The sequence below is a fragment of the Cebidichthys violaceus genome, unplaced genomic scaffold, assembly GCF_023349555.1.
Source record: "Cebidichthys violaceus isolate CVI_PGR_0920_01 unplaced genomic scaffold, fCebVio1.0.p SCAF_79, whole genome shotgun sequence".
Classification (NCBI taxonomy): Eukaryota; Metazoa; Chordata; class Actinopteri; order Perciformes; family Stichaeidae; genus Cebidichthys; species Cebidichthys violaceus.
This window is the reverse complement of record NW_027176963.1, coordinates 315751-334466: the sequence shown is the minus strand read 5'-3', so window position 1 is coordinate 334466 and position 18716 is coordinate 315751. Positions and strand designations below refer to the sequence as shown.

The following is an 18716-nucleotide window of genomic DNA, read 5'->3' as shown; positions in this document are numbered from 1 at the left end:
GGTTATACTAGTATCGTGCCGATACTGACTCAAATAGCTGGATCAGGTATTTGATACCATTGTTATAATAAATAATAATCCAGAACATTTATGTCTATGTATTTGTTACACTTTGTTCCCCAAAGTTAGGAAAGGAATGTTTAAGCCAAGCCTGATGCAGCCTTACACATAAAAGAATGATCCCAGTCATGTACAGACATGAACCAGACATTCATCAGGTCAGCTGGACAAAACTTTTATTCACAACACTAGACAGTCATTAGATCACAAGTAACAGCATCTTTCTCACTCGCACACAGCCACACTGGTGCATATGGGTTAATGCAATCGATGGAAACCAGGTATCACATAGACCTCCACACAGACAGTTTGGGTCTATACATCTCCTCTGGAGCCACATCAGCAGTAGTCAGAGTAGTCCTCCTCCACGTAGTTGGCTGGGAAGAACCCCACCTGGAAACGAAAGGGACAGTGGAGGTTAACCAAGATGCCTCAAAACCTGTAGACCAAGCTACTGAGGGCACCTTTCTAGTCCTTTTATGTTTGCAATGTCCTCACCCGGCCGTACACCTCTCCTTTCCACCAACCATTGTGACCTTTCTTAGAGAGGATCTTGATGGTGTCTCCTTCCCGCAGCGACAGCTCTGAGCGGTCCCTGGCTGAGAAGTCATACCTGGCCCTCACCTGGCCCAAACTCCTCATGCTGCCTCCTGTCAGAAAAGGCCAACGTTGCAACACAGGGGAGCTTCAGAGAATAGTAGAGCATTTTGCCAAATCACCTTATTGGCTTTTTTTGCTGAGAAGATCGACGCCACTCTAATGTCGATCTTCTCATTTGACTCTCGGCAAGAAAGCGAATACGCGTATTTCCCCAAATTGTCAAACGATTCCTTAAACGTGATCATAATGTACTGTACCTGGTGTTGTGTTTGGTGTGGTCTGTGGCGTGTTGTTAGGCGAGTTGCTTTGCTCTGGTTGTTTGTAAGGCGTACACAGCGTGGTGTCCACATCCTTAAAGTATTCCTTCAAAGAGTTCTGCTGGTAAAACTGAATCATCTCCTAACACAGGAAGAAGAACCGTAACGAGAGGAGAAGGAGAGTATGAGGGATAATAATAACAATCGTGAGAAACTTCATTTATATGGCACTTTTCAAAACAAAGGATGCAAAAGTGCTTTACAAGATAAAATTGGTAGACAATTTAAAAGTCTAAAAGTTCTATAACATTGACCAAATAAGAAACATTTGACAATAATTAAAACAATACAATATAAAATCATTAAAAATAATCATTAAGATAAAAGTCAAGAGAATGCCTTCTGTTCAGGCCAAACACTGTGAAAACACACAAATAAAAATGTGTTTTTAAGAAGGATTTAAAAGAGGTTAAGAAGATGATGGAAGCAGTTTGACAGGAGCAAGTGACTCAGAAATGTCAAGGGCAGTTTTAGTGCATTTCTTCTGGTCACTGCCAGATGAGGTTTAAAAAAAAAAAAACAACTTACAACTAAACCCTTGAAGGCTTTCTTGTCATTGATGCGGTACAGGCCTTCATTGGTCGTGACCTTAATGTGTCTGATGTCCATGTTGAACCTGCAAGAGCAGAAAGAGGGTCGTGGATAAAAGAGATAGCAGTAAAGTAGGTACTCTAAGATTAATAATAACATTAATGGGACCCTATTTGAATTATTTGTCTAGAGAGTCTATGTGTGGTCACAAAGAGGTTTGATAGCTGAATGGTGTCGGTGATCCTCGGAAAACAAACATTTTTTCAACTTCTCCAAAGATTAGTGGCTTTCTTATGAGAATGGGTTTATATATGAGGTGCCAGTTCTTTGTTGGAAAACCTGTATTGTCCTGTTTTTGAGAGGAAGTGATACCAGAGCTCATAGGCATTCAGCAATTTATCTACGTTTAGCTAAGTCATCATTGAACATTGCTGAGCAAGCATGACTTAGGTCATTTATAGGTCAACAGACATCAGGTGTGTAATTTAGAACTTTAGACATCTGGTTTACAAACAGGGCTGCGACCAACAATCACTTTCATTATCAATTAAACTGCAGATTATTTTCTTATATTAATCCTTTAAGCCTTAAAATGTCACACAAATGTGAAAAAAGCTCCCAGAGCCCAAGGCAATGTCTTCAAATTGCTTGTTTTGTCCAAGAAACACAAAGATATTTCATTAATTATGATTAAAGACAAAGAAAAGCAGCAAATCACAATGAAATATAGTCATTGAAATGTTGTTGCAGCAATATTTTACTGAATACAACCATAACATCTAAACAATCTTCACTTTTTAACCAATTTTAGCCCAGTTTGAACCTAGATATTTAGCCATCTTTTGACTTGTAAATGACCAACTCAGTCATCTTCAATGTGTAAACAGAACATAAAAGAAAACAAACATTCCTTAAGATAAAATTCTCTTAACCGATAAATCTGCGAAGGCTTACTTGAGGCTGATAGCAAACTCTCCTCCATCTTTCTGCCGCACGAGGAATGTTCCATCGGACCGGGGCATTAGCAGGTTCTTGGCTGCGGTTCTGTCCATGTTCCCTGCAAACCTTCAAGCACAGCGAGAATCGCAACCTTATTATTTGCTTAAAGCAAGAGTCAAAAAAGTTTGAAGGAAGAAATAACAACAAGTGTCTGTTTCAATAAAAGTTTTTCTTAAAGTTGCTTTAGCACTTTACTTTAAGTTCCTTTATTCAGCATTTATAAGAATTGATAAAATAATTGATAAGTGGTTAATAACACACTATAATGTAATTGTACGCAGATATAAGCTCATTTCAAACTGCTTATTAATGTGCAGTATTTGTCAGCAGTTATAACTTCTACATTATTAAAACTGTATTTTACAGTATTATCATTAATACTGTGAAATACACCAACTTCCACTTATGGGTGCCCACAGGAGTTATAGTTGTTGACAAATAAACACTTTTATCCGCTTACAGCTATGTTATAAAACATGTATTAACTATTTATCTACTAGTTATAAATGCTAAATAGTGGAGCATTAACTTAAGTGTCACCAAAGGGTTTTTCATGTTAATGAAACTGACTGCAGCAGTTTTAGTTTGTAGAAAAATAAAGTGGAGTCAGTAGATAGCTTTGTGTTTTCGTTTCATTCCACAGTGTCATACCTGATGTTGCCACCAGGAAGCACTAAAGTAACTCATTTTAAATCCAATACATCGATACTTTATTGACAATAACTGTGTTTCCACAAGCTGTTTTTTATTTAATATTTAATTCATTGTTATTTGCTGCATTTTGAGTCTTCTCGAGCAAGAACATCGTTGTAATTATCATGAGCATCATGATGATAGGTGACGAATAACTAAAGACTACTTTCGACATGCAAAGCTGCAGCACTTTTCAGTATCTGGTTCTGTTTTTGTGGGGTTTTTGAGGGTTTTCCGTATCAGCTCTGTGGTTTTAATCCTTCCTTGTTGCAGGGCACTGAATTACCGGCAGCATTACAGCTATGAGGTTGACAGGGGTTTGGTGAGCAAGTTATATAATCGAGTTCTTGTTGATACTCACCAGTTGAATCCAGACAGGTCACAGGTCTGCCTCTGGGAAAGGGTGAGATCACACAAGAGCTTAGCTTTAAAACAAAGGTCTGTGGTCACAGTGTTAATGGGTCTTTACTTCCTGTACTGCTGATGCTGGTTTCAGTACATTAAACCATCAAGCAGACAAATACCACCAGACTTAACTGAACATGTCTGCCATTTGTTTTTTTTGTGCTCAGGTATTTAAAGATGTTCCTCTTTTCTTTTTCTTTTTTTTTTAAGAAAAAGCAGGTTTTTACATTATTTTCAGTTTGGTGGAGGGTGTCTGGTGTTCAGGAGCTCATGTTGGCTCGTGGGTCGTACTCACAGAGATGATGGGCTGGACCTTTTGGCAGGGGAACCATCCCATTTGACCAACTGTCAGGTTCCTTCCCTGAGTGTCACACACACACACACACACACACAACAGCAAATCACAGGCTGGACCAAGCAGTCATTGCAACATATAAATGAATAATAACATCAACATGAACTAGTAACTCATAAAGAAATCACCACCCCAAAACAAATGACTCAGTTGATATTGATCTAAAGTAATTTACACCAAATGTGTATGTAGGGATTACTGAGGAAGTCTTGTAACGTTTGAAACAACTGAAGCGATGATGAGAGAAAAGCTTCCAACAGTTCCAGTGGTTTGCATGCTTTAGCCCTTTTACTACCAAGACTTCACATTACTTACAATTTTACAGAACAAACCTACGATTTTAGACGAGTCTTTTCTATTTGTGTTCATTTAAAATGAACTTGCAGAGAAAATTGACAGAGATTTCTAATCCTCACAGCGAGGAACAAAGAAATAAAATAACTTTTTGCTTCTATAGTTGGTTATTTTTATGAGGGAATATAATTAAAGTCAGTGTAAGTAGGAACTGTACTTGTTGAGGAAGATTTGACATCAAAGACTTGAAAGGCTGCTGAGCTAGAAGACACCTTTTCAGAATCCACTTTTACTTATTTTGTGAATCCAGTGATGTTGATCAAATCTTAAATATTGACTAATGAAGTTTCCGCAAGCACTTGAATGCACCATCGGGTAAACAAAAAGACCCAGACCTAAACTGCCCTTCTTATACAACCGCAGAATGAACACTGGTATGTTTTTCTGTATAGAGCCATATTACACAAACTGCCTCTCTGTTCTCTTCTAACGCCAAAAATATTAGTGAACCAATAATGTTCATCATTTTTTTGGACCCTCATCTTGGTGTGAGCCAAAGAGACATTTTAAACTGGATTATTTCACAGATATGCAAGAAGTTTCTTTCATGTGAAATGATTATGTTTTTATTTGCTGTTTTAAAGTCTGTTATCTTTTATATAGTTCTTATGGACACTGCCATCTTGACCATGACTCAGGAGGTTAAATAAATAAGTAAATCATGCAACCATAACATAACTGACAAAGAAAGTGTGAGGAGTCAACCTTCAAACTACAGTGTGCTTTTGTAAAAACGATCAGCAACAATAAAAAAAGATGTCAATCTTTTTCAAAGCAGGTGTTGCTAATAACTTTGACGATGGCTCTGCGCTATTCAACCCTGAGACTGAAGCAGCTAAATGGCATTCAGACATTGGGTTTGATTTGTTTTCCATATCAAAACCTCTTAAATGAATCACACAGTGGAGTGCTGGTTGGGCCTGAGGGAGGAAGTGGAACGACATACATGGAGACAAACGCATCTCACACCTACACATTTACCACAGGAAGCAGGGCTTGAAAACACGACTAAATACCCCCCCCCCCCCCCCCCCCAACACACACACACACACACACACACCCCTCCCCCTGCCCCTCGCCCCGTCAGAGTGTATATGCTTGTATTTGTTTTTTAACACTACCTCCCACCAAGGCAAGTCGGCATCCGCCCGGGTCAACTCAATGATGTCACCTTTGCAGAGGTGTAGCGGTTGACCGAAGCCCACGGGGGGCGGAGGCAAGCCATAATACTCTTGACACACCTCCATCTTAGGAAACCCTGAGACAGAGAGTGAGGAGGAGAAGGAGGAAGAGGAGACATTGAGATGTGTGGAAGGAGATCTGATGCAATGCAAGAACTTTGACTCCTTCAAGTATTTCATTTTAACATTTAGGAGGTTGTTTTGGAGAGAGAGCATGACGCGACACATCAGAAGAAATATGCTGTTTAAACATTATTTCTTCTATATTATTTCACATAACAAAATCCATCATGTGAAGACATAGCAGACATAGTTCGAGCTATGCGGCTCCATTATCTAGCGATCAGATTGCTACCCCAAAACTCGCTACAAATGGGACAGATGGTTCAAGATATTTTGTGGAGAGAAACAGGGGCTATATGGAGCCTATGTAATATTTCATATTCAATCTCTGCACGTGACGGTTGATTTCACCAAATGTACGGATCTTCTTCATTGCATTCATTACCTAGATCTACCTTGCATTTTCGTGAGAATTTCGTTGCGTCATATTTATCAAATGATTAAAATACTTTATAGAAAATGAATATTATGTGATTTTTAACCCTTCTGCTCATGGATAAACTTTTCTGCCTCACTGTAGATGGTGGCGTAATCTGTGAATTATTAAAATGCCTCTATTGTAACTATCTGTAGGGAGATTCAATTTAAACATGTTATTTCTTACCAGGGCTTGAATGTCCGGAGGACTTCTGTGGTTTATTCTGGAGGGACAAAAGACAAAAACTAAATTGGAGGAACCGTACCTCAACTTTTATCTATTTGCACAAGTTAACTATTAAAAGAACATTAAAATGTCTGTGTAAAATAGTGTGCAGGAAGAGGAAAGAAGTCCTTAGAAGGACCTGAATAAAATAAATGTAGTCGTACCTTCTTCACAGTACCAGCATGATCTGTAATAAAAATAATTTAATGTGAGAAAAGTGATAATTATGCTAATCAGAAGTACTTAAACACACACATATACGGACCTGAGTTTCGTCCGCAGGCGGGGACTCTGCCTAAACACTCTTTATGTGCAGCCATTTTACAGCGAGTGCAGCGATAGCCCTGGAAAAATATCCCTCTGCAGAAGAGAGATGTAGAGATTCAAATGTTTAAAAAGATTTGGAGCTGAGAGCCAAACCGAGAGAAACAGGTAGCGAGACAAAGTACCTTAATAGCATCGAGCAGGCCTTGCAGGAGGTGGTTTCCTCGAAGCAGTGCATCTGGAAGTCGTGGTTGTTGGCTGTGGAGTTATCTGGACACATATTTGACCTGCAAACATGAAGTACAACTGTTTTAACAAGCATTCACAGAGCGAGAGAGAGGATCTATTTTATCTATTCTATGTTGAAACCAACAACAGCAGCAGCAGCAGCAGCAGCAGCAGCAGCAGCAACACAGTGCAGATTGCAAACAACAATCTACAAATCATGTGCATTTCCTATAGTGTTGCGCAATCAGCAAAGATGCAGCACACGCTAACATTTTGCAAGTCAGCGTCGAGCTGAACCCATTCAGTTCTGCTCCTATTATGATGTGTTTCTCATGTTATAATATAATCCATCATCGGAGGCTGAGGCTTTCTAAAAGCCAACAATTGATCCAGCAAAAGTACTAAATTACTCAAAATGTTGCGCCTGCATTAGATTACTACATCGATGCAAACAGACCTGCTTTGCTCTGATCTTTGGCAAGCACTCAGTGTGTGTGTGTGTGTGTGTATATATTTCCATGTGTGTACATGTGTGATAACTCACTGAGCCATCTCAAACTGTTCCAGCCATTTCTTCTTCAGTTCTCTGGTTTTGAAGAATAAATCGTATCCACACCTCCCGTTGCAGTCCAGCAGAAGGAACAAATAGGTCCACTGTTCACAAACACACACCGTTAGTTAGCTTCATCAATGCTTTATAGATGTCTGGTATAATTGGTGCTACAGAGTAGTAGAAAGACCTTCTTATTGTCTTTTTCTCCTGTGGTTTCGTCTCGTATCTGGTAGTACTGTAGTTCAATGATCTCCTTCAGCTCAAACGTCTCTCCGCTCTTCTTCTTACAGATAAACATGGCCTTATCGAAGAGGAACGCATACCTGACGAACAGCCACAGACGCAACGCAAGGTCAGATGTATGGCATTAACAACGTGAACGATACACTGAGACACAAACAACACACACCTGTCCTGTTTAGACTTTTTCTCCGGGATGCAGATCTTCAGCTCCCCGTCGATCTTGGGCCGACCATAGAAAGCTAGAGACTGAGTCTGAAGAGCAGAGGAGAGTGAGGATGATCAGTAAAATATTAAATATAAGCCTTAAAGAAACGAAAAGTGAATAATGTGACCTCACCATGTTTTCTATGGACAACTGGAAGGTGGTGATCTGTCTGATGATCTCGTTGTCTCGCTTCACCTCGTTCACACACTGCGCCAAGTCCTGCAAACAGGCGCACAAAGACGAATGAATGAGTGCGTAAATATCCTAAATTAAGTTTTGGTGATTAACACAAACACTTACTCTCATGGCGTCAAGAGCTGTGCGGAGGTTGTCCTTCTCTGTAGGGTCAGTGGTGTGCTTCATCAGCTCCTGCAGGCACAAACAGGCAAATCATTGACACATGCTTGTTTATAGTAGTCCAAACCTCAAAACTATTCTCAATAAATCAAAATTATTCAAAGGAAAAGCAGCAAATCAATGAAATGTTACAGTTGCCAAGTCAATCCGCTTCTTTCTGTAACCTGTAACATCAAATTTCATGAATGCAAAAATCTTAATTTGTAAAGTAACTAAAGCTGTCAGATAAAGAAAAATATATTTCTCTCTGAAATGTGGACTAAAAATATAAAGTGATCTAAACACCAAGTACCTCAAGTTTGTACTTAAGCACAGTACTTACAGAGTAAATGTGCTTAGTTACATTCCATCACTGCCACACACACACACACACACACACACACACACACACTTGTACAAACATACCTGTAACAGCAGGTGATATTTGAGGACCCTCTGCATTGGGACCATGAGTAAATCCCTGAGAGAAAAACGTCGACTATTTGCTCTGTTTGAACACTCCTGAGAGAGAGAGAGAGAGAGAGAGAGAGAGAGAGAGAGAGAGAGAGAGAGACAGAGAGAGAGAGAGAGAGAGAGAGTGAACATCTGCAGTTAACCATAGTCGTGTTAAGAGGATGTTGTGCAGCAGACCCAGCTTTCCCAAACCACACCAAAAATTCCCCTGTAGCCCAGAAAGCATTTCTCACGTAGACCACCAGTTTATACTGTTTGTATTTTTAAACTATGAAGTTTGAATATTTGTCATACCTTATTGACTTACTGACTTTAGTTCAGACTGAATCTGCACAAATTTGAACCTTAAAAGTAACCAAAAACAGTGTGTCCCTTCCTCACCTCCAGTTTCATTCTTATGTCCTCCCTCGTAGTGGAAAGCTTGTCCAGGTGTTTTGATGCCGTTTCCACCTGACTACAGTACCGACCGTACAGTAAAAGCCTGGGGGGGGACGGGACGACGACGACGTATATTAGAATATATTATGACATACATGTATTTCTAGTGTAACTGTACAACAGAAGAAGACGTGTCTGTGCGTGTTGTGTACCTCTCCTTGTACTTCAGAAACACCTGGTACAGGTTCTTTGCTCCGTAATCGAGGATGGAACTCCGGACCTCCTCCAACATATTGCGATGGGTGTCGGCCAAATCCTACAAATACAAAAACACAGAAAGAAAAATGTCAGCAAGGCTAAATACATGAAGGGAAACATGAACTGTACACGTGTGTAGAAAATCCTCTCAAGTTACCTCTATGTTGATGAAGATACTCTCTATGTCTGGAACCTGGAGAAACTTTTGCAGGGGCTTCATAAAGTGCTGCACAAATATAGAAGGCATGGTTGTTACTCTTGAAGAAATGCATGCTTGTGTGTGTGCCTGTGTGAGTGACTTTGTCCACGTGAGTAAAATGCATGGATCTCCTTTTATCAGATTGTAAACGTGTGCACACCTGTAATATAGAATTCAGTGTATCGGAGTATTTCTCTTCCGTCTGTCTGATCTCCTGCAGGCAGCACTCTCGTTTGTCTACTCCGGTCTTCTGCTGCTGCAGAAACACACAGAAAAACATGTGGTGAGGCATGAAGAGACCAGACTTAACAGAAAGTTCATCTTTACATATGTTAGCTATAAAAGACATAATTTGTAGCATTAAAACTGTTTTCTTCATATTGGTAGATACATTTATTTTCTTGCTTCTCCTACTGGTTATTCAATGACAGCCATTTTTAAAACTGCATGCAGTATTTTTTTGTTGTTGTTTTTGGAAGTAATTTGTTCCGTTTGTTTCACATAGAAAACAGTAGCAACAACAAATTGATGCATACATATTTGATAAAATACTGGCATTTTCCCCCTTGAGGTCCTTTAAACCTTTAACGCCGACTCTCCTGAGGCCTCATTTACACCAGCAAACCACAGTGTCTCATAGCCAGCTTGTGCTATTATGAATTATGTAGCTGGGTGACATTTCCACATAATGTATTTATAGGATGGGGCTGCTATCTGAAGTTTTCTGTAGCTCACATCCGCAAATGGAGACGCAAACAATCTAACATGGAGATGATTAACAGATTAGGAACGCAGGAAGACATTTCTGCAACACAAAATTGTCATTATTTTCAAATTGTCTTCTAATTTTTGCTTTTTTTTGGGTGCAAATTTCTGAGTAATTTTACCTACAAAGGTAAAAATATAAATATGAAAAGAGGTCTCAAGTAAAAAAGCTTAACTTTAAGGGATTAAAGGCCACAATTGTTGGAAAACACTCATTTGGATCATCAGTCAGAGACTGGACCCTGGATTTCTGAACTACTGTGGTCAAAGACAGACCTGGTTGCCAAAAGAAGAAGCCTTCCTTTTAGTCTGGGGTTCACTCACAGTTTCAGGTTGGTCATCCGTCCTCATCAGGTCTTCATAGATCTCGTCTCCTTCGTTCTCCTCGTCCTCCACAAAGTCGTACAAGTCATCATCCTCGTCCACCGTGTCACTGATGACACATGATACATATCAGCATAGTATAAAATCCCAAACGGAGAACATCACGTTCTCACTCCACAGAGAGCTTCTCAAGTTATTAGCAAACACTGGAAGTGGACTCTGCTGTATGTATTTTAAATTGACAATCATTTAAATTATTTTAACATTATTATATATTGAGAAGAAGACTTACTCAATCTGGTCAGACAGGCCGCTGTAGATCTCGTCATCAGGAGTGCATCCTTCCAAAGGGAAAGGCCTGCAGGTGGAGAAAGTGTGTGTTTGTAGGCGATGGTGGTAAAGGAAGAACGAGGTAGAGATAATGACAATAACTTGTATTCAAGTAAGTCATGTTCCTATTGAGTTCACATTGTAGGTGGAGGTAGACAAGTTGCCATTACTGTTAGGCACTAAACTACACTGTCATGTATTAAAAGGATTTCATTTTTAAGTGCCAAGAAAACGGTTATATGTTGAAAATATAATCATCAAATGCCATTAAAATTAAGATTTGAATCTGCAAAATTTAGAATTTTCAACAAAATATATTCCAGTTTTAACAGACAGAGAGAAGTCTTCTCTGCTGTTATCAGCTACTCCTGCTTTGGAGCAAGCAAAAACAAACACAACCTCTGCACCATGAAATTCATTTTACACAATAAATCTCTATTTATTCCTCATCATTATGCAGCAATATAATATATATATATATATATATATATATATATATATATATATATATATATATATATTTATTATTGTATATAATATATATATATATATTATATATAATATAATATATATAATTATTATATAATATATATATATATATTATTATATATAATATAATATATATATATATATATATTATTATATATAATATATATATATATATATATATATTATATTGCTGCATAATGATGAGGAATAAATAGAGATTTATTGTGTAAAATGAATTTCATGGTGCAGAATTTCATGGTGCAGAGGTTGCATATATATATATATATATATATATATGAACTTAACCATTCTGCATGATGAGTCCTTTTGGGAGTTCAATGCAAATACTTTTGTATTTCTTCCACCACTTAAATATAGTGAAATAGAGTTGTAATAATATAGAATATTTCTTAAACACTTAAAAGTGTCCTTATATCTGTGTACAACGACATTACAGTGTGTTATAAACCATTTATAAAGTATTAGATTAGATCCTGATGAGCAGGTGGCACCTTGTATGCCAGCCTCTGCCAATCAGTGCATGAATGTGTGTGTGAACGTTGGCATGTAGTGTACGGAGCTTTGAGTGGTTGGAAGACTAGAAAGGCACTATATAAAGTCCATTTATCATGTATTAATACTGCTTATGAATGCTAAAAAGAGGAGCATAAAGTAAGGTGTTATCAAAAAACAGCATGAACACTTTGATTACAAGTTACTTACTGGAGTCTTCCTTGTGTAGCAATGGATGAATGAGAGAGGATGGACAAAGTGTCTATAACCTGCCACACACACACAGAGACACACAGTATATAGTTAACAGAGAGACACGGCCTGTAAGAGACACAGTAAGAGCTGTTTCACACTTCAAACATTGACGCTGAATAATCCTCCTGTGACCTGGTTTCACTCCTATTCTAACACTGTTTGACTAAGTGAGAACTGCAGTATCATGATGAGTGATCTCAGATAACCAATTTCATGAGGGATGTGACCAGAAACAAACTCAAAGAGCCACCCAAATGAAACTTGACTTGTTTTTCCCCGATGAAGCAACAACGTGTGTCACTGAGCTCTAATATATCTGTCTTGGTGTTGTGTGTTTAAATGTTTTATAACTTCTCCTTTTCCAAAATCAAATTTGACTTCTGTTCTAGTTGAAACTCAGTCCAGAGTTGCAGTGAGAAACACATCAAAATCAAAAGCTGCCTCCTGAACTCCTGAGGTTCTTTTCTTTCTGACAGACAAATAGAACGAAGGTGCGCCTGTCACGACACTTCTGGGGATATAAAATAAACATGCTGTCCAAAGAAAGAATATATTTCTCAGTCAGTACTGCTGAACAGCTTTAGTCTGATTTCTAATTTTATTCAAGACAGTGCCAAGAGGGAAGACTTAACAAGAAGTGAGAGTCTGAAGGAGAAGTTTAGAGGAAAACATTTGAATAGACTGGTTTACAGTCATACTGCCATCTGATTACCAGACTCTGAAAGAAAGACATTTTGGGATATGCACTTATTAGCTTTTTGTGGTGGAGAGTTAGATTGGCATCACCGTCATGTTTGTCTGTTAAATGTGAAGGGTGGACTATGGACCGGACACATTCTTGACACACAACCCCCTTAAAATGGTCAGTTGTCATTTATACCTAAGAACATTTTTAAATGCAAGACTTTAAAGATTCCCTATATGCTATTCAGAGCATTAGTATAGCAGCAATGATTAAATCATTCTCCCTTCACTTGTGCTATTTAGCGCCTGCTAGTGCATGTGAGTGTGCCCTGCTGGTTAGCTCACGGCAGCCTGCATTGCGCTCCTTCGGCGGTTACAGCTGATAACACCCGGTGGAAGCGTAGCACCCACCCTTTGGTTCCCCCTCAGGTAAACACTGTTAGCACTGTTGCCGTTGTTTGCACTGTTAGCTTTGTTAGCACTGTTAGCTGCGAGCTGCCGGCTCAGCCATCGCCCTTTTGAGAGCCGTGTGGCGGCAACAAATATGCTCTCAATATCGAATTTAGCACCTGTAAATTGTAGTGCCGTATTTTCAGTGTGGTAATACTACTTTTATAAAGGATCTGAATACTTCTTGTACCACTGTAAATCATGCTGTTCAGAGTACACCATGCCAGTGCGTTTTCTGTAATTTACTGTGCTGGTTGACTGACTTGATACAGTTAAGTGAAATGAGAAGCTCAGTGACAGTAACTGCTTGTAAACTAAACAAAAATAACAAGAGCTGTAAAAAGACACCACAGTAAAGTTGAGGTCCACCTCCTGAATCATTTTGTTCTTAAAGACTTTGCGTCCTCTTATTTGTACATGAAAATCAAACAAGTGCACTTTTCAAATCACCTATTGTTCACACTAAACCGCTGTGGCTGCACTGCACCGAAAGTGAAAGAGAACTGTCAAATACTGAATTCCTTCGTTCACTCAGCCGTTTCAATTAGAGAATCACCAAAGTACTTCCTGTTAGGGCTTTGTGGGTGTCTGCAAGCTGCAGTGAGAAGTTAGGGCTCGTTCACGCGTTCACGCTTCTGACTTCTACCGTAATGACTGTAGAAAGAGGGCGCAATGTGTTTCCCTCTTACATTTCTGTACTGTACTGTAATGGATGGATGGATGGATGGGCGGATGGATATGGAAAGATGAAGCGGTGTGATACCTTTGCGAAGTCTCGAACATCAAACAGGTCAAAGGCTTCAAACAGTTCACTCTTTTTGAGATGAAACTTCTCCTGACAAACTCCAAGAAACGTCCGGATATTCTTCAGGCACAGGAACTAAAAACAAACACAAATATTATATTTACTTTTACTAAAACGGTTAGTCTACAACTACAATTATGATAATCTATCAAGAGTTCAAGTCATGAACAAGGCTACAGCCACACTAGAGCTTCTTACTTAAGCTAAATGCTAATATCAGCATGCTAACATGAACACAACGACAAAGTCAAATATATTTAGCAAGTACAATATTTACCACGTTCACCCTTATAGTGCAGCATGTTACCATTCTAACATTGCTGATTAGCCTGACATTTTCAGTAATATTGCAGATTTGGTCATAAACTAAAGTATTATATAAATACATTTTTTTGACCTGATAATGGTGCTGAGAAAAAGGTCAGAGGATCACCAAAGTCAGTACAATTCATCAAGTGAAAACCATAAATGTCTGTACTGAATTTTGTGGCAACCATTCCAGTAGATGTTGAGATATTTCACAGGATAAGTGAAAACTTTGACCCACTGGTGGCACTAGAGGCAAAGTCAGGTGATCACCAAAGTGAGTAGGAATCATCCTCTGGGGAACATGAATGTATGTGCAAAATGTCACACACCGCTAGCGACAAAAAGACAAAAACTGGTGGCTGACAACAACTTTAAAGGAATACCTGTGGCAACATTCAGCGTAAACACACACACACACACACACACACACACACACACACACACACACACACACACACACACTACAACTGCAAATTAGACTAAACATTTAAAAAGACAAATAATGTGACGTTACAAAGAAATAGAAGATAAACGTGAAGCAGGAATATATACACATACAGTAAGACAACTAGAGTTACACATCACATAAAACGTGCAGATTCCAAACAGACTTGATAGATATTGTTGAACAAAGAAGAGCCAATTGTTTTCTCACATTGAGTGACATGGATACTAAATAAACAGTTGCACAAAGCGTACATAAATACTGCTCAGCCACACGGGCCACAGGAAAGCGAAGAACAATGTACCAACACGAGGAAATGTTGCATACTAGAAGAAGCAGCATGAAGGGATTTTTTATTTTATAACCAAAATAAACCACAGAGAGCGCAGTGCACAGTATTATCTGACCACCATGTAAGACATATAGCCTTTTACATAACTTCCTGAAGCAGCTGCTCTCTCTCGCTCACTTCTGCGTCTCTGCCTGTTCAGCAGTGGGAAATGCGGAACTCTAATTTGAGAAAAGGGGAAACGCTGAGTTCTAACTGATACTGCTGCACACGTCGAGTCTCTCTGTCAGAAGCTCACACGGGGGCACATCCCTGCACCACAGCGTAGTGTTGCAAGAGCACAGGGAAGATCCTCTACTTGAGTAACATCAGGTGTGTGTGTGTGTGTGTGTGTGTGCGTGTGTGCGTGCGTGCGTGTGTGCGTGCGTGTGTGTACACGTCAGAGTGGACTCCTGTCTTCCGTTATTCACTGGAAGTTTCTTAATCACTCTTGACCTCATAGGATTTCCCAGAGTTTCACATGCACGTGTCGAAGCACATTGACCCCTGCACGCACACACGCACACACGCGCACACACACACACACACACACACACACACACACACACACACACACACACACACACACTTTTAAGACATCATGGTGATTCCTATAATATATGATCAAGGACTTCCCTCTGGATATTTTAGGCTAATCCTGTGACAGCCTGTCTTTCACAAGTCTTTGTCTCATATTTTAATCACAGCCTTATTTTGAATCCTCTCTTCGGAGCTTGAGTGCTTTTGAATTAGTTAGCATGACGTCTCAAAAGTTTGACAATAGGTTTTCATAATAGACTGGTGAACCCTGGTATTTCTAGAAAGGATTTCTCAGGTGAAAAGATCGATGTCACTCTCAAGTCTGTAGGGTAAATATGCTGGAGCCAGCAGCCGGTTAGCTTAGCTTAGCATAAAGACTGGGAACAGGGGGAAAGAGCTAGCTTAGTTCTGCTCAAAGGTAACATAATCTGCCTACCAGCACTTCCAGAGCTTAATCAACATATATCTTTGTTTGATCTGTTCAACAAGATAAGCTTAGTTTAGCATAACCACTGGGAACAGGGGGAAACAGCTAGCTAGGTTCTCCAAAGCTCAATGAACTTATATCTTGTTTGTTTGATCTGAACAAAAAAAAATGCAAATACGACAATTAGCCTTTTAGTATCGGGTTGTTTCTTGGCGGAGAGAAGTTTCCAGGCTACAAAAAGTTTCAAGAACCTGTTCAGATATAACAGCTAATAATATTTTTAGAAATCAAGACTTTTAAAGTTTAATAATATAGATTTTGACCTCTCAGAGTACTGCCTAGCTGTTTCTCTTTTTCAGTTCTTCATCATCGTCCCCTCCTCAATCTCTGCACCTCTACACTCCCCTGATGGGAACAGATATAGATCACAGTATTTTCCTATCGGACGCCTTGGAGCTTCAATGCGGCCTCCTGGTCGCTATGGAAATGGCCTATGGAAATGGCCTATGGAAATGGATCAGGAAAAGGTTTCCGTGTGTGTGTGTGTGTGTGTGTGTGTGTGTGTGTGTGTGTGTGTGTGTGTGTGTGTGTGTGTGTGTTACCTGGGACATCTGTGGGCGCAGGTTGATCTCTCTCAGGTTGACGGCCTGAGGCAGCAGGTTGTTGAGTAACTGGCAGAGCAGCACGCCATCTCTCAGCACCTGAGCCAGGTCACACACCTGGCACAGCACACACACACGCAACAAAATCAGACTGAGGAACCAAGACATGATGTGTGTTCACGTGCAGGTGTGTGTACTGAATGTGGCACAGCTGATTTACCTGAGCGCCCTCCCATGTGACCCGGTGGTTCTCAGGAAGAACTCGACAGTCAATCAACCACATCGCACACTGCCGCCACAACTCCATCTTTGTTTTCTGAGGAATAGATCGATTGACACGCCAGATACATTATCACAGGCACAATATTTCAGTAAGCACTGATCACTATCACTCTGTACAACATCCAGTAGTCAGTCAGATCAGTCAGAGATGAGTTAGTTAGTTACACTGAATGTATTCACTGTCAGAATTTGCACATACAAAATTCTCATGAAGTGTGACGTTTGCGCCTGCATTACACAAATACAATTTTGTGACAGTTTAACTTCCCCCATTGTCCTCAGTAAACTGGAACCTGGATATGGAAGTTATTGATGATGTATTCAATCAGTTGGAGACCAAATCAGTAGCAAATCAGTTGGCCTTCAGCGAACGGTGAGCAGTCGCTCTCACTCGGCCCCTTCAGTGAAATATTGAGGCGGCCCTCTTGAAACTCGGTAGAATAACAAAAAAAAAAGAAACTACTCCATTAGAAAACGTGATCATTTTCTAACTGCATATCAGTGTGGGATCACTACTACAATCAGCTCTCACCTTCAGTTTCTGCCGGCAGTTCTCTGTCTTCTCTCACGATGTTCTCCTCCTTTCATTATCTCATTGTGTGACTTCAGCGCTCTCGTTCTGCCTCTCTTCCGTGGTGGGTGTTCTGCAGCGCTGCACTGTGTCGAAGACTTTTAACTTGATCCCGCAACTTCCTTTTTCCTCTGACGCACCCTCACATTCACACACATGCAGACACACAAAGCTGCTGCTGCTGCTGCTGCTGCTGCTGCCGAGTGGTACAAGTTGATAAAAGCAAAGTGTGAAATGGGCCGTACTATTTGTGTACCAAGAAATCAGACGGGTGTGTATTTGTGCATGTGCAGTACAGAGTTTAACAAAAGACAATTGTGTTGCAAGGGCAACCATGTTATTTAGACAACCCCCCCAAACAAACTTCTAATGTGGTAAAATAACCTCATTTGATGCATTTACAATTTGTTATGCAAGTTTGTGGAGGTCATATGCACAATTTAAAGGCATCGAGTTGAAAGTTTCTTCACAGAGATCTATTTTTATGTCGCTAAAAGTTTTTAAGAATTGCACAATAATAAAAAAATTTAATTTGTTACAGTATTTTAAGAGCATTAAACTACAAAAGTAAAATCTACATAGGATTAGATGTGTTGTTTGATTGAATTCACATCTTAACAATAAAAAGTCCTTCACATGAAACATCTCAAACAAAAGCCTTTTCTGCAGTCAAACGTGACGGAGGAAAGGGCGTGTTGATATTCCACCACTGAAGCGTAACATTTCAAACTCTATATAAGAGACGCGATCAAGAGGGAAGGGTAGCTTTTACGGGTGGAGAATAAAATGCATTTATTGCTGTATAACTCATATGACACAAACTTTTTCACTTTCCTGCCACTTCCCAAAAGACATCATCATTTTAGGAATAAGGAGTAATAAAAATAGAACATACTTATGTTTGAAGGAGGGGAAATTGTGTTATTGCTTTCAACCATCACCTCTCCAGCTACAGTTCAGCTTCTGGAGCTTCATCTTAACCAAAGACCCTTTGACAGGACAGACAGATGCTTGCTGGTGCGAAAGCTTGAAACCAGGTTTGCAGCTTAAAAGGTGGTTTCTTAGTTTTTCACATCCATAAAGAAATATTTAAATGTTTAAATGTTTTAGATGCTAAATCACAGTATTCCTCAAGGTCTTGGTGTCTTATTTTGATATTCTGTAGAGGATTCTAGATCATTTTAATCAATTCACGAGA

At 39.5% G+C, this 18716-nt stretch overlaps 1 protein-coding gene across 3 annotated transcripts; it reads right to left on the bottom strand.

The window, feature by feature from the left end:
- Positions 1–219: 219 nt before the first annotated feature.
- LOC137892353 (proto-oncogene vav-like) lies at positions 220–17614 on the bottom strand. Of its 3 annotated transcripts, none has more exons than XM_068737417.1 (29): positions 17480–17614; positions 16886–16981; positions 16666–16782; positions 13973–14089; positions 12031–12089; positions 10781–10846; positions 10489–10597; positions 9560–9655; positions 9358–9426; positions 9155–9258; positions 8946–9045; positions 8517–8612; positions 8055–8123; positions 7887–7973; positions 7716–7801; positions 7494–7629; positions 7298–7407; positions 6711–6812; positions 6527–6621; positions 6426–6448; positions 6223–6259; positions 5556–5572; positions 3901–3966; positions 3562–3593; positions 2463–2573; positions 1506–1593; positions 918–1059; positions 559–710; positions 220–453 (listed from the first exon to the last, which is right to left on the bottom strand). In XM_068737417.1, the coding sequence occupies exons 2-29, from the start codon at positions 16970–16972 to the stop codon at positions 400–402; spliced, it is 2427 nt and encodes an 808-aa protein (XP_068593518.1). In that variant the 5' UTR covers positions 16973–16981; positions 17480–17614; the 3' UTR covers positions 220–399. The 3 variants fall into 3 exon arrangements, with proteins under 3 accessions (XP_068593518.1, XP_068593517.1, XP_068593516.1); XM_068737416.1 differs by having other exon boundaries at positions 5436–5572; positions 9560–9652; XM_068737415.1 differs by having other exon boundaries at positions 5436–5572; positions 17480–17613.
- Positions 17615–18716: the final 1102 nt, after the last annotated feature.

Coding starts and splice junctions, on each gene's coding strand:
- LOC137892353 (XM_068737415.1), bottom strand. CDS start 16,972: ATGGAGTTGTGGCGGCAGTGTGCGATGTGGTTGATTGACTGTCGAGTT. Junction 10,847..12,030: donor GCTACACAAGGAAGACTCCA/GTAAGTAACTTG, acceptor CTCCACCTGCAG/GCCTTTCCCTTTGGAAGGAT. Junction 9,427..9,559: donor CACTGAATTCTATATTACAG/GTGTGCACACGT, acceptor ATATTTGTGCAG/CACTTTATGAAGCCCCTGCA.